The 17,194-nt window shown below is 46.4% G+C and overlaps 1 protein-coding gene across 1 annotated transcript in view; it reads right to left on the bottom strand.

Moving 5' to 3' along the window:
* The window catches only part of mdga2a (MAM domain containing glycosylphosphatidylinositol anchor 2a), a 51,736-nt gene that overhangs the window by 17,051 nt on the left and 17,491 nt on the right, over positions 1–17,194 (bottom strand). The window contains exons 5-9 of the mRNA XM_068737236.1: positions 16,079–16,211; positions 14,107–14,379; positions 7,489–7,818; positions 6,557–6,859; positions 1,569–1,841 (exon numbers count right to left, since the gene is read on the bottom strand). Of these exons, the coding sequence (XP_068593337.1) occupies positions 1,569–1,841; positions 6,557–6,859; positions 7,489–7,818; positions 14,107–14,379; positions 16,079–16,211 (1,312 nt within the window). The remainder of the gene's footprint in view (positions 1–1,568; positions 1,842–6,556; positions 6,860–7,488; positions 7,819–14,106; positions 14,380–16,078; positions 16,212–17,194) is intronic.

Raw genomic sequence — 17,194 nt, forward strand, 5'->3', positions numbered from 1 at the left:
CTGAACGACAATCTGAGCCGTCCTGCTTCTTCAAGCTCTGTCCAATGTGTCCAATGTGTCCAATGTGTTTAATGCATCCAACGTTTAGAAACCATGCACCGCAGAAGGACTACAGTATCAGAGAAACCAGGTCCAAATACTAGACCAAACCAGGACCAGGACTAAAACACCAGAGAATACTGGACCAAACCAGGACCAGGACTAAAACACCAAAGAATACTGGACCAAACCAGGACCAGGACTAAAATACCAGAGAATACTGGACCAAATCAGGACCAGGACTAAAACACCAGAGAATACTGGACCAAACCAGGACCAGGACTAAAACACCAGAGAATACTGGACCAAAGCAGGGCCCGTCTGGTCCGTTCCTGTTCCAGCTTCAGACAGCAGGCTCTGCTCTTACTCTGTTGATTCGAGTCCTCCTGAGACTCCCTGCAGAAGTTTGGTTGAAAGTTACTTTTAGTGTCAGTTAGTGTTAATTACTGTTTTGCATTGATATTTAAATATTTTAACATCTCACAAGTAGCATCAACACAATTATCATAATAAGTGAAGTAAAGGAAGCACTTATCATAAAGTTATGAGCTTCATGTTGTCTACAGCTTCATCTGTTAGTGGGATGAAGTATGACGTATTACATAATCATGTCTCTCTACGCTGAGGAACTATCAAAGACAAACACACCTCACAGTTCTCCATTCAGTGTCCTTGAAGACAAAAACAAGGACACGTTTGACAATGAACTAAATGTTGACTGTGTGAGGAAACAGTTAATGTAATAAAACGTTCAGAGACAATAATATGCAGCAGAAGGGCAGACATCAAAGATAAAGATCCATAGAAGTCTGTGATCTTTCAGCCTTAAAGACCTGAACTGTTACAACACAGAGGACGTCAGGTGGTCCTGCAGAAAGTAAAGTCTTTGTTGTCACTTCACATGTTTGAGAGGACTTGAAGGGTTCCTGAAGCTCTGCATATTATTATTCATGACACTTTAAAGTCCCCCGAGGAAACTATGTGATTCTCTGCTTCAGTCTGCCAACACACAGGACTTCATGATGAAGATAAACTCTAATTAATCATTGTGTTCGTCGTCCTTCAGATGTAAACACTTTGAAAAACAGCTCAGCGTTCCCAGCAGACCTCAGGTCTGTTAATAGAACCTCATTATCAGCTACTGGGGCTTCACTGGGAGACTGGAGGAAGACAGGCACAGCTGGTCTAAAGTCTCAAGTCACTCGAGACAAGTCCAAGTCCAGTCTGAGGTCACTGTACACCATGTCAAGTCTGAAGTCACTTCACACAAGTCCACATCAAGTCTCAAGTCACTCCAAGTACAAGTTGAGTTTTGTCCAAGAGAAGCACATGTTAAGTCCCGAGTCATTTAAGCCAAGCCCTAAAATGATAGACAAGTCCAAGTGGAGTCTTAAGTAATTAAAAATGGGTCCAAATCAACCAGCTGAACCTCAAAGAGAAGAGTCTGTCTTGTTCAGAAACAACCCAACCTGCTCACACCGTCAAGCCTAACAACCACGTCCCATCATGCACCAGTCAAGCCAACTCACCTGTGACCAAGAAGGTGCAGCGCCCCGCGCCGGCCTCGTTGGTGATGTCACAGGTGTACTCGCCGTATCCCTCTCGGTTCAGCGCCTTGACCAGGTAGCTGGTGTCGTCGCGCTGGTCACTGAACTGCCCGACGGTGAGGAGGCGGGAGCCCAGCTTCCACTCGTACCGCAGGAGGCGCGCCGGGTGAGCTCGCAGCAGGCGGCAGGTGAGGCTGAACGCCCGGGTGAGAGCCTGACGGATCTCTGTGTACACCGGCTCCACAACGGGGGGGACTGTTGGAGACCAGCACAAGTATGAGACGATAGAGCACCAAGAATATCAACAAATGTTGTTTTGAGTCCAGATCAGGAGACAACCTCTGGTTCTGAAGAGTGAAGTCAAAGCTTCACGTGTTAAAGCTGCATTCTCTCTAGTGTCCACCAGGGGGCGACTCCTCTGGTTGTATAGAAGTCTAGTCTAAAATGACTCTACTTCTCTCTTGATTTATTACCTCAGTAAACATTGTAAACGTTGTTTTAATCTGTTTTAATAGGACTTGTTGAACCTGAACTGACCTGAAAGTTGAATACTTGCTGTATTAAACTGATCAAATATATAACAAGTCAGAATAAATCCAGACTCAACGAGACAGAACTTAACCGGCTGCTGCGTTTCACTTCCTGCTCTCTCATCTTCTCTGTAATGAAGCCTCTAAAATAACCTTAAACCTCTTAAGTGTTTGAAATATTTAAAGTCAGACCAGAGCTAACCCCGGCGCCGCGGCGATCTGCTAAAGGGCACAAAGGCAGCGTCGGATCTGTCGTTTTCTTAAATCCCTCCAGTAAGAAGCTCCTCTGAGGACTTCATTGCAGGTGTCACTTCACAGATTAACGTCTCGCTGCTCTGACACACAGTATGAACGCTGCCTGGCTCAAGGGACGAGGCAGCGCCGGCTCCACGTCATTAACAGAGAGGTCAGAGGACGTCGTTATTAAACATAACTCCAGATCTCTTTGAGTCATTCTGGTCAGTTTTGAAAAGCGTGTAAACACGATCTGATAACTTTGGTATGAAGTTTGTCTCTGGCTGCAGAGCGGTTATTTAAATCACTAAACCAACCTACTACCAGCTTCCTGTGTGCTGATGGTCCCCACCATGTGGTCCAGGTACCCACGGGGTCCCTGGACCACATGGTGGCCCTGAGGGAACTTCAAGAGGCCCTTAGAGAAAAAACACCAAAAGTTTTATTTCCTTATTTTACATCTGTTCGACAACTAAAATATCTGAACGGGTGGTTTTAGATGCGTCATTATGGCATTATTAGTCATTAATATTCATATTCAATATCATATTTTTATATTTAACTGAACGACAGATACATAAAATCTTTGTTCAGTCAGTTGACATCCCTGAAAGTTAACGTATTTCAAGGATTATACAACAGATAAAGTTTATAGTTTATCACTGCTCAACATGTCATGGTAGTCACGTCCCTTTAACCACCGTAGAACTGTGTGATTTTATACAACAATTACTGCTTTCAGTTCAGTCTTTATTTGACTGTGGTTTGTGGGGACAGTGAGTCACTGACGTCCCTGTAAACCACGTTAACAAACCCCCTAAACAACAGCCCCGGCCGTCTGTTTTATTCCTCTGTGTGTTCACGACTGTGAAGGAGCTCGTCGGCGAGGAAGAGGATGTTCGTCAGAGCATTGTGTGGTCGTCAGTGTCTCATCACTGTCGTCCCCGTAATCCAGTAAAAAACCCAACAGACTGCAAGGGATTATTGTCAAAGAAAAACCCTTTAAAATGTTGCTCATAAGCTTTTATCTCGGCGCTCCGTATTGATGTGATTAGCATATTAATGAAAACACCATTAATGGGCTATAAGACAGAAATACATGTTGTGTTTATGTACGTGATGTTGTTACAGCTGCGGAGTGTTTGTGTTCGTATTCAAGGTTTCCTGCAGGTTCCTGGAGGATCAGTGACAACTGGAAGTTAAACCTGTGTGACTTTTTTCAAAGTAATCCACCTGTAATCTGCCCTCACTGTAATCTGTTTAGTGTGAAAACAGCAAAACACAGTTTAGAGAAGAGAGAATTTAAAGAACCCCTGATGTTAAAGTGTTACTTTAACTGAAACAGTCCTGGAGGAGAGGACGGGTCTGAACCCTTGTTCTACTGGAGGAGAGGACGGGTCTGAACCCTTGTTCTACTGGAGGAGAGGACGGGTCTGAACCCTCGTTCTACTGGAGGAGAGGACGGGTCTGAACCCTTGTTCTACTGGAGGAGAGGACGGGTCTGTACCCTCCTTCTACTGAAGGTGAGGACGGGTCTGAACCCTCGTTCTACTGGAGGAGAGGACGGGTCTGTACCCTCGTTCTACTGGAGGAGAGGATGGGTCTGTACCCTCGTTCTACTGGAGGAGAGGACGGGTCTGTACCCTCGTTCTACTGGAGGAGAGGACGGGTCTGAACCCTCGTTCTACTGGAGGAGAGGACGGGTCTGTACCCTCGTTCTACTGGAGGAGAGGACGGGTCTGTACCCTCGTTCTACTGGAGGAGAGGATGGGTCTGAACCCTCGTTCTACTGGAGGAGAGGACGAGTCTGTACCCTCGTTCTGCTGGAGGAGAGGACGGGTCTGAACCCTCGTTCTACTGGAGGAGAGGACGGGTCTGAACCCTCGTTCTACTTCATCTAACCTCACATGGATTCATCTGGTCATTGTTCAGCTTTCATTTCACGAGTTCCTGAACAGACATTTGTGATTTTCTCAGAAGGTTCAGGGACTTTACAGGAGACATAACTTCTCTCTGTCACTGTGAGGCTGCAGGTACGCTACAGGAACACAGTCTTTTCAAAATAAACTTCCTTCTTCACAGGAAACATCTCAGTTAGGTTTAATGATACTTATACTTGGTTCCAGATCGTCGTTTGTGTTAAAATGAATGAGATGAGTAAAGATGTTTGATGACTCGTCCATCTGGTCCATGACTACGTGGACTACATACAAACTGGTTTTTGAAGAACTTCTCTAATATCTATGAGCGCTGGATGAGGCCGGCGTGAACATTTGTGCTGCGTGTGCAGAAGTTACTGAAGTCGACTCAGCAGATTGTGAAGTTCATCAGAACTCATCTAACTTCCTGTCCTTCTACTAAAATAAGTGTTTATGGAGCTCCAGAAGGTTAAACATACTGTGAAGGAGAGTCATTAAATAAATAATGATATGTTCACTTCCTGTCAGTTAACTCACTCATTATTTAGTGTGTTCATTTAAAAACAAATGATCTTTTGAATTAAAAGTGTCTTTTTCTGTTTTAACGTGTGTGTGTGTCTGTGTCTGTGTGTGAGTGTGTGTGTGTGTCTGTGTGTCTGTGTGTGTGTGTCTGCGTGTCTGTGTGTGTGTGTCTGTGTGTGTGTCACATCTTCTGATGGTATCTCATGTGACATGGTACAATGCAAGTTAGACGGAGCGTGACTGGAAGGTCGTGTATTCAATCCCCGACCACAGACAGACGATGTGATGCCGTGTGATTGGACGATGTGATGCCGTCTGATTGGACGATGTGATGCTGTGTGATTGGACGATGTGATGCCGTCTGATTGGACGATGTGATGCTGTGTGATTGGACGATGTGATGCCGTCTGATTGGACGATGTGATGCTGTGTGATTGGACGATGTGATGCCGTGTGATTGGACGATGTGATGCTGTGTGATTGGACGATGTGATGCCGTCTGATTGGACGATGTGATGCTGTGTGATTGGACGATGTGATGCCGTCTGATTGGACGATGTGATGCCGTGTGATTGGACGATGTGATGCCGTGTGATTGGACGATGTGATGCCGTGTGATTGGACGATGTGATGCCGTGTGATTGGACGATGTGATGCCGTGTGATTGGACGATGTGATGCCGTCTGATTGGACGATGTGATGCCGTGTGATTGGACGATGTGATGCCGTGTGATTGGACGATGTGATGCCGTCTGATTGGACGATGTGATGCTGTGTGATTGGACGATGTGATGCCGTGTGATTGGACGATGTGATGCTGTGTGATTGGACGATGTGATGCCGTCTGATTGGACGATGTGATGCTGTGTGATTGGACGATGTGATGCCGTCTGATTGGACGATGTGATGCTGTGTGATTGGACGATGTGATGCCGTCTGATTGGACGATGTGATGCCGTGTGATTGGACGATGTGATGCCGTGTGATTGGACGATGTGATGCCGTCTGATTGGACGATGTGATGCTGTGTGATTGGACGATGTGATGCCGTGTGATTGGACGATGTGATGCTGTGTGATTGGACGATGTGATGCCGTCTGATTGGACGATGTGATGCTGTGTGATTGGACGATGTGATGCCGTCTGATTGGACGATGTGATGCTGTGTGATTGGACGATGTGATGCCGTCTGATTGGACGATGTGATGCCGTGTGATTGGACGATGTGATGCTGTGTGATTGGACGATGTGATGCCGTCTGATTGGACGATGTGATGCTGTGTGATTGGACGATGTGATGCCGTCTGATTGGACGATGTGATGCCGTCTGATTGGACGATGTGATGCCGTCTGATTGGACGATGTGATGCCGTGTGATTGGACAATGTGATGCCGTGTGATTGGACAATGTGACGTTCCCTCCGCAGGTCTATCGTCCACGTCACAAAGCATTCTGGGTAATTTAGAGGCTAAAGCAGCTCAGCTGCCGGCTGGTGTGAGTTTTTTGGGTTTTGGCTAAATTCAGTCAAAAGATATGAATTATTATTATTATTATCATTATTATTATTATTATCATTAGTCTTTAAGACACAGTCTGGTTTTACAAACGGCCCCTCTGTAAAATCTCAACCCATCAGAGGTACAGTGTGTATGTATGTATATATATATATACACACATATATATGTGTATATATATGTGTGTGTATGTGTATATATATATGTGTGTGTGTGTGTGTGTACAGTGCGTATTGTGTGTATTACCCACACTGCACCACCAGCGTGATCACAGCCTCTCTGGGCTTCACGTTGAACCCGTTGTACTGACTCGTCTGGCAGCAGAAGGTTCCGCTCATGTCTCTGGTGACGTTGTGGACCCTTAGGACTCCGTCGTAGCTCTCCGTCTGCTCCGAGCCGTCCGGCATCAGGACCGCCCCCCCGCCCTCCTCCGCCCGGGACCACAGGATGATGGGTTTGGGTTTACCGGAGACCAGACACTGCAGGTCCACGGTGCTGCCCTCCTGAGCCACCAGGTGAGAGCGCCCCACGGGGACGGACAGCTCCGGAGGAACTGAGGACAGAGAGGACCACGTCATCGGGACGTCATGTGACAGGCTGATGGGAGGAGCCTGTTGTCACGGGGATTCACCTCGTTTATAAAAGAAACCTGAGCAGGGTTCAAAAGGTCTGTACTTCCTCCTCTCTCCTTCCTCCTCTCCCTTTCCTCCTCTCTCCTTCCTCCTCTCTCCTTCCTCCTCTTGCCTTCCTCCTCTCTTCTTCCTCCTCTCGCCTTCCTCCTCTCGCCTTCCTCCTCTCTCCTTCCTCTCTTCTTCCTCCTCTCTCCTTCCTCTCTTCTTCCTCATCTCGCCTTCCTCCTCTCTCCTTCCTCTCTTCTTCCTCCTCTCTCCTTCCTCTCTTCTTCCTCATCTCTCCTTCCTCCTCTCTACTTCCTCCTCTCTCCGTCCTCATCTCTCCTTCCTCCTCTCTCCTTCCTCCTCTCTCTTTCCTCCTCTCTCCTTCCTCCTCTCTCCTTCCTCTTCTCTTCTTCCCTTTCTCTCCTTCCTTCTCTTTCCTCCTTCCTTCTCTTTCCTCCTCTCTCCTTCCTTCTCTACTCTCCCCTTCTTAAACTATTGCTCACATGTCCTCTCCTCTCTTATTTCCTCCCTTCCCCTCCTCTCCTCCTCCTCCTCCATGTCTCACCTGTGGTGGAGGAGATGTTGACGTCGATGCTGATCTCTGGGGTTCCTCCGTTCCTCAGCGAGGCCACACAGGTGTAGGTTCCGAAGTCGGTGAACTTGAGGTCAATGATGTCGAGGTTGGTGGTACCGGGCGTGACCTCGGTGTCGGTGTGAGTGATCACCATCCTCTCAGAGCTCCTCAGAGGACGGCCGTTCTTCAGCCAGCCGAACTGCAGCTCCTCGGGGGGCGTGGCCTCCACCTGGCAGCTGATCTTCACCTCGCGGCCGATCTGGATGTTGTCGTCGTTGTGGTACGGGTCCGGAGTGATCCAGAACCGACCTTTACGAAGACCTGAAGGGAACAGAGAGATTCATCAGAGAGAAGAAAACAACCGACGCCATCTTGTTTTTATTAACCAGTGAACAGGAAGTGACCACATCTGGACAGAGGAGGAGTGACGTAGAGACCTGTCAATCACTGTGTAGCCCCGCCCCTAAATCATTCCCTGCTTTATGGTCTGTGTGACTCTAAATGGAGCATAATGTACTAAATGAACATCATGCTGTATTGAAGAAGACTGTAAACTAGAGATTGAGACCATAAACTCATGTTTACAATGTTTACTGAGGGAATAAATCAAGAGAGAAGTACAGTCATTTTAGACTAGATTTCTATACAACCAGAGGAGTCGCCCCCTGGTGGACATTAGAGAGAATGCAGCTGTAACACTTGAAGCTTTGACATCTCCTAAAGAAACAGGAGCAGCGATGGGACGTCAGACCTGCTGCAGTAAAATAAGGATTTCTAAAGAAATTCCGGTGCTCAGAAACACTACTGCTTTGGTCCACAGGGGGCGCCAGAACCAACACACAATAAAAGCTCCTTCTAGTAGTTTTCAGTGAATCAATGCCTGTTAAAGTCTAGTCTGTGTTAAAGGCATTACAGAGACAGGGAGCACACATCTGGGATCTTAACTCCAAAATAAATATGTATTAAAGTTCAAAGCTTCAACGTTAAGAAAAGCTCAGTGACCCTGCAGCAGGTTGTGATGGCTTCCATCAGAACATGACGGCTTCTCTTCCTGCTGTGGAGAAACTAATCCGTCCAAATGGAGCTTAATTATGACGGAAGCCATTTGTTCCGTTTAATCCGTCTCGAGCGTCCACAGCGACCAGCTGCTGCTTCTCTCTCTCTGGGTCACGTGACCCGCGTTCACACAGCCAATCACAGGGCGTCGACAGGTCGGATCACCTGATCATTTATCGTGAAGCATTAGTTGAATCTATCATCAACAGATCAAACTACGTTTTTATCTCTATTTCTACCAAATCAACTTCAAAAGGACGACAGTCAAAACACAAGTCAAGATCAGATCTTTATGAAACATCAGAACCAGAAACAAAACCTGAACGCTTCACAAAAACAACACAAATCAGAGATTCTTTGACCAATACATAAATGTTGAATAACTTCTGTAATACTATTTTAAAATTGTTCAATAGACGGCACCACCACCATCAACGTTGACTGATCTGTCACAGAACTTCTGTACTTCAGTATCGACACTGGTGTAGTTATTTTAAGACGGAAGGTTATTTTGACAAGACGAGCAGGAATCCACACGTGTTGCTTGACTTTTTCATAAAATAACAGTTTTTGCTTTTTTCGTTGTTTCACAATACATTGGTGTGGGCCCAAATGTCTAACATACAGCAATATCGCAGTATCGCAGTATCGCAATACGTCGCCATACGTCACCATAAGTCACCATACGTCACCATACTTCATCGGACGTCGCCATACGTCACCATATGTCACCATAAGTCACCATACGTCGCCATACGTCGCCATACGTCACCATACGTCACTATACGTGGCCATACGTCACCATACGTCACCATAAGTCGCCATACGTCGCCATACGTCGCCATACGTCGCCATACGTCGCCATACGTCACCATACGTCACCATAAGTCGCCATACGTCGCCATACGTCACCATAAGTCACCATACGTCGCCATACGCCGCCATAAGTCGCCATAAGTCGCCATAAGTCGCCATACGTCGCCATAAGTCGCCATACGTCGCCATACGTCGCCATACTTCACCATACGTCGCCATACGTCGCCATACGTCACCATACGTCACCATAAGTCACCATAAGTCACCATACGTCGCCATACGTCACCATACTGCATCGGACGTCGCCATACGTCACCATACGTCACCATAAGTCACCATACGTCGCCATACGTCGCCATACGTCACCATACGTCACCATAAGTCACCATACGTCACCATAAGTCACCATAAGTCACCATACGTCGCCATACGTCACCATACTGCATCGGACGTCGCCATACGTCACCATACGTCACCATACGTCGCCATACGTCACCATACGTCGCCATACGTCGCCATACGTCGGCATACGTCACCATACGTCACCATACTGCATCGGACGTCGCCATACGTCACCATACGTCACCATAAGTCACCATACGTCACCATAAGTCACCATAAGTCACCATACGTCGCCATACGTCACCATACTGCATCGGACGTCGCCATACGTCACCATACGTCACCATACGTCGCCATACGTCACCATACGTCGCCATACGTCGCCATACGTCGGCATACGTCACCATACGTCACCATACTGCATCGGACGTCGCCATACGTCACCATACGTCACCATAAGTCACCATACGTCACCATACTTCATCGGACGTCACCATACGTCACCATAAGTCACCATACGTCACCATACTGCATCGGACGTCGCCATACGTCGCCATACGTCACCATACGTCACCATACGTCGCCATACGTCGCCATACTTCACCATACGTCGCCATACGTCGCCATACGTCACCATACGTCACCATAAGTCACCATAAGTCACCATACGTCGCCATACGTCACCATACTGCATCGGACGTCGCCATACGTCACCATACGTCACCATAAGTCACCATACGTCACCATACGTCGCCATACGTCACCATACGTCGCCATACGTCGCCATACGTCACCATACGTCACCATACTGCATCGGACGTCGCCATACGTCACCATACGTCACCATAAGTCACCATACGTCACCATACTTCATCGGACGTCACCATACGTCACCATAAGTCACCATACGTCACCATACTGCATCGGACGTCGCCATACGTCGCCATACTTCACCATACGTCGCCATACGTCACCATACGTCACCATAAGTCACCATAAGTCACCATACGTCGCCATACGTCACCATACTGCATCGGACGTCGCCATACGTCACCATACGTCACCATACGTCACCATAAGTCACCATACGTCACCATACGTCGCCATACGTCACCATACGTCGCCATACGTCGCCATACGTCGCCATACGTCACCATACGTCACCATACTGCATCGGACGTCGCCATACGTCACCATACGTCACCATAAGTCACCATACGTCACCATACTTCATCGGACGTCACCATACGTCACCATAAGTCACCATACGTCACCATACTGCATCGGACGTCGCCATACGTCACCATACGTCACCATAAGTCACCATGCGTCACCATACTTCATCGGACGTCTCCATACGTCACCATAAGTCACCATACGTCACCATACGTCGCCATACGTCGCCATACGTCACCATACGTCGCCATAAGTCACCATACGTCACCATACTTCATCGGACGTTGCCATACGTCACCATACGTCACCATAAGTCACCATACGTCACCATACTTCATCGGACGTCGCCATACGTCACCATACGTCACCATAAGTCACCATACGTCACCATACGTCACCATACGTCGCCATACGTCACCATACGTCACCATAAGTCACCATAAGTCACCATACGTCGCCATACGTCACCATACGTCACCATACTTCATCGGATGTCGCCATACGTCACTATAAGTCACCATACGTCACCATAAGTCACCATACGTCACCATACTGCATCGGACGTCGCCATACGTCACCATAAGTCACCATACGTCACCATACGTCACCATACGTCGCCATACGTCACCATACGTTGCCATACGTCACCATACTTCATCGGACGTCGCCATATGTCACCATACGTCACCATAAGTCACCATACGTCACCATACTTCATCGGACGTCGCCATAAGTCACCATACGTCACCATAAGTCACCATACGTCGCCATACGTCGCCATACGTCGCCATAAGTCACCATACGTCGCCATACGTCACCATACGTCGCCATACGTCGCCATAAGTCGCCATACGTCGCCATACGTCGCCATACGTCGCCATACGTCACCATAAGTCACCATACGTCACCATACTTCATCGGACGTCGCCATACGTCACCATACGTCACCATAAGTTACCATACGTCACCATACGTCGCCATACGCCGCCATACGTCGCCATACGTCGCCATACGTCGCCATACGTCGCCATACGTCGCCATACGTCGCCATAAGTCGCCATACGTCGCCATACTTCACCATACGTCGCCATACGTCGCCATACGTCACCATACTTCAACGGACGTCGCCATACGTCGACGGATGCCACGGGACGTCACCTCAGAGTTTCTTTCGACAGAATTAAACCAGCTCAAGTGACTTTGATACGTGAAAGAGATTTGGTTCTGAACATGGTAGTTCAGCACCAGCTCAAGAACCGGTACTGACTTAATACTAATAGAACTGTCAAAATAAATATAGAAACATTCTGATCCATATGAGTTTGATCTGAACTGTTAAACCTCCAATAAAGTCCAACATGTGATCACAAACACGTGACACCATCCTGTCTGTCTCCGTCCTCTGTCCTCTACACGCTGCCGTCTTTAGAAGGTTGAGGTTCAAATCCCACATCTGTGTGTGTGTGTGTGTGTGTGTGTGTGTGTGTGTGTGTGTATAAATAGCTTCAGTTCGTGAGGCGAGCAGCTGATTGTCCTTGTTCATTAAGATTAAAGCAAGAACGCCTCAGAACAAAACCCTGTGTGTGTGTGTGTGTGTGTGTGTGTGTGTGTGTGTGTGTGTCACTGCGTCAGTTAAAGGTCTGTTGCATAACTAGAGGTGGATGCAGCCTCTCACACACGAAAGTCACTGCGCACACACACACAAACAGACACACACGGTAGTGCTTTAGCTACGAAGACTGATGAAGACCATGAGATGTGGAGGAAAGCTCCAGAAAGAGATTCAGTGTCCTTCATTACCCAAAAGACCTTTCTGTACAGAGAGACATCTACACCTCATCTTCACCCTTCTCCTCCTCCTCTTCCTCTCTCTTCACCTCCTCCTCCTCCTTCCTACCCTCTCTCTCCTCTTCATCTCCGACCCCCCCGGACAGGTTTCCCTCCCCCCTGTCCATTAAGTCCACACACACACACACACACATACACACACACACACTCACAGGGTCCATTAGCAGCAGTGTGTGTCAGACTGGGAGGACTGGTAGAGAGACAGTAACTTACATAAAGAGAGAGAGAGAGAGAGAGAGATGTGCATGATGGGAGTTAAATAAGTAAGGAGGAGGGCTGACAAGCTGCAGGGTCAGCAGCTGACACACACACACACACACACACACACACACACACACACACACACACACACAGAGGTGAGTCATGCTGAATGAATAAAACAAAGTGGACGAAGGAAACACAAGAAAGAAACAGTTGAACATTGTGTGAGTTCAGAGCTGGAAACCAGGTTAGCCTAGCTTAGCATAAAGACTGGACGCAGGGGGAAACAGCTAGCACGGCTCATATATTACTGATATTGATCATATGTTACACGTAGATAACCTTTAAAGAGTTAGTGATCAGCATGTGTCATTCAAATAAGTGTTTGTTTTCAATAAATCATAACTGAAGGATTGCAACTTGAATGTTCTTAAATTACACTGTGATGACATCACTGTGATGACATCACTGTGATGATGTACTTTATGTTTTTAAGAATCTTATGTGGTGACAAACTGTTTCTTGTCTTTCTGCTGCGTTTAAAATGAACCTGAAGTTTGAACCAAACGTTGTCAGTTATCGTCCTCTCAGACTCACGCCGCCTCATCAAAACTCTGATGAAGACGACGGCGCAGAGAGGGAGCGGAGGATTTGATGGGTGGAATAAAGGGAGAGCTTAGCGTCTGCACAGACGCAGATAAACGCTGCGTTTTGTCGTCGGATGTGTCGGATCTATTCTGGTCTCTGTCTGCAGCGGCTCGTTCCTTCAGAACATCAGAACATCAGAACACCACGGAGGGTCTTTGTAGCCGAGGACGCACCTGAACGCGTCAGACGGAACACAACAGAAAGAAAAAGACTTCCTGCAACAGGTGAGACGGCTGTGGAGCTGCAGAGGAATCCCACAGGAACCAGGTTGTCTCCAGAAATAGAGAGCTTCACCTCCTCTCACGAGACGAGGAGCAGAGGAGGAGTGTTTGCTACCTGCTCTGTTTAGGACTTTGTTCACACTAAGGGACTCAGTGACATGCATAGAACCCAACAGGACCGCTGGTTCAGGATGAAGTCTACGTGCTGAAGCAGAGCCCCCATTCAGGGAGAGGATGTGGTGTCAGTGCTTCGTGGTTCTGGTTCTGGTTCTGGGATGTGGATTAAGTGCTGAAGTCGTACCTCTGACCAGGACCGTGGTGGACTTCTTGGCGGGGTTTCCCACGTTGTTGGACGCCACGCAGCTGTAGGCGCCGCCGTCGTCCACGGTCACGGCCGGGACGGTCAGCGTGCCGCCGTTCACGACGCTCCTCTTCGGGAGCTCCTCCCCCCCGGGCCTCACCCACACCAGGGAGGGGGCGGGGTCTCCCCCCGACGGCACGCACACCAGAGTGACCGTCTCCCCCGGGTTCACCACCAAGGGGTCGTCCAGGAGGAGCTTAACGGAGGGAGGAGCTGGAGGAGGAGGAGAGGAGGAGGAGGAGGAGGAGGAGAGAGGAGAGGAGAGGAGGAGAGAGGAGAGGAGTAGGAGGAGAAGGAGAGGAGAGAGGAGAGGAGGAGGAGAGGAGAGGAGGAGAGGTTTTCACTTCATCAACTTCACTTATTATTCTGTCTGGTGTTAATAGTTCATATTTTATTATTTAAACACAATAAATAAAATGTCTCTTTATTAAATAAAATATGAAGAATAAAGTAAAATAAATGAAATCATAAACGTAGGAAGTAAACAGAAGAAAGATCAAATTATACACAGTATATATATATATATATATATATATATATATATATATATTTATATATATATATATATATTTATATTATATATTTATAAATATATATATTTATATATATATATATATATATATAATATATATTTATATATATATATATATATATTTATATATATATATATATATATATATATATATATATATTTATATATATATATATATATATATATATTTATTTATATATAAAACACAAAATAGAACTTTCGTAACAGAACTAAAGTTGTAACTAATGATTCATTTTTGATTATTTTAACGATTAGTTTGACTCATTGATGCTTCGTGACGTTAAGAGTAAAGAGCTCAGGACTCGTTGGTCAGGTGCATCATGGGACTTCTCTCAGACTAACGTTTGGTCGCTTTAAACTCGTCTTCGTGAGTTTAGTCTTCCTCACATTGTGCAGAGAAGAAGCCGAATGCAGAAATAATCAGCAGGCAGATAAAAATAGCTGAGTCGACCTCCGTTAAGCTGACATCATGTAAATCCCATCAGCCACTGGGGCGAGGAGAAAGGATCTACTGTACAGGTCAGAGAGCTGCAGCGCATGATTTATTCATGATTTACAACATGTGAACACCAAGCATTACATCATCGACTCTCAGAACGGACCGCTCAGAACCACAGAGCAGGAACCAATCAAGATCATCACAATAATAACATAACAATAATAATAATTGTTCTCTTTTCCTTTTTGTGATTTCTGACTTTTCGTCTATTTTTTATTTATTTTAGAGACTTTAAAAAATGTTTGAAGTGAAATAAATGAAATGAAAATTAAATGAAATGACATGAAATGACAGGACGTAGAAGAAAGTAAAGAAGGTATAGTGAGGACAAAATATGGATATAATGAGAAATATATTAAAATGTAACTTTAATCTATCATCTAAAAGCTCAAACATAATTCAATAACTTCCACTAACTGTCGAACAGCATCTGTGTTTGAAACATTTTAAACTAAATCAATTTTAGACCAGAAAGAAGCTTTTATCTTGTATTTAAACTTACTGTCACACAGTGAAGCTGTGACTCTGGTCCCTGCAAGCTCCTCAGTGTCAGGGTTCAGACCCAGGTCCAGGTTTCTATGTGTGTGTGTGTGTGTGTGTGTGTGTGTGTGTGTGTGTGTGTGTGTGTGTGTGTGTGTGTATATATATATATATATATATGACGTAGTGGGGACCTATAAACACACCCACATTGTGGGGACTCATATCTTAAGTCTGGTCCCCACACGGTACAACGTTCAGACTGACTGTGGTTTAGGGTTTAAGTTAGAACCGTGTGTGTGTGTATGGGTATGTGTATGTGTGTGTGTGTGTGTGTGTGTGTGTGTGTGTGTGTGTGTGTGTGTGTGTGTGTGTGTTACCTGTCCTGTTGTTCAGACTGAAGTGGGCGCTCTTGTCTCCGATGCCACAGACGCTCCTGACGGAGGAGATGCAGGTGTAGGCGGCGTAATCCTGAGGACGAAGGTTCTTCAGTTTCAAGATCTTCGTCTCACCCTGTAACACACACACACACACACACACACACACACACACACACACACACACAGGACCCTCATTAACACACTGCCTTCCCGGGACCCTGACTCCAATCTAAACCTTAATGAAACATGAACTCTTCTTCTTCCTGCTCCTTTTTCTTCTCCTCCTCTTCCTCATCTTCCTCCTCCTCACTGCTAAATCTCTCTCATCTCCTCCTTCCGCCTCACAGACAGAAGAGATGAGATTAGATGACATTTAAATGGGATGTTTGTGCAAAGATGGCGGCCTGATGATGATGAGGAGGAGGAGATAAGTTCCTCATTAGTGCCTACGAGGAAGGAGGAAGGAAGGGGGGCTGAAGGCTTCACAGGGAATGTTTCATCTCGGCTGATAACTGGACGCCTGATTGGCCGACTTCACTTTGCTTCAAATGAAGTCTAAACCAGAGTCTGGAGTCTCCTTCTGTAGGGGGTTATAATCTAGAGGAGGAGGAGGAGGAGGAGGAGGAGGAGGAGGAGGAGGACTTAAACTAGAGGATGAACCGTTGAAGTTTAAAGTTACAGAATATGAAGGAGAGCAGCAGAAGTTTGTGTCTGTTGTTAGTTATTAAAAATAAAATACATCTTCACATCACAGAAACATAGAGTTTAACTCAAACTTCTAACGGAGCTTCATCGTTCATCCTCTCTCCTCTCCTGACAAGTTATTTTTACATTATTATTATTATTATTGAAGCATGGGAGGAATGTTTGATATCTGTAGTCCTGTCGAGGTCTGGACGTAAATCAAACAGAACTCTTTTAGTCTGATGGAGCAGCTTTAATGGATCCTGTAGACCCTCAGAGACCAAAGAGACCAGGAAGAGTCCATCTCTGGGGGTCCGGTTACTAAAACTGGTAAACAGGTAAATAGATATAAAAATAACTCTGGAAACAAAGACGTCCTCCTGGAGAGACATGGGCACCCTAAAGAGAGGATCCAAGAGGATCCACATCACA

This window comes from Cebidichthys violaceus, unplaced genomic scaffold (assembly GCF_023349555.1).
Source record: "Cebidichthys violaceus isolate CVI_PGR_0920_01 unplaced genomic scaffold, fCebVio1.0.p SCAF_77, whole genome shotgun sequence".
Taxonomy (NCBI): Eukaryota; Metazoa; Chordata; class Actinopteri; order Perciformes; family Stichaeidae; genus Cebidichthys; species Cebidichthys violaceus.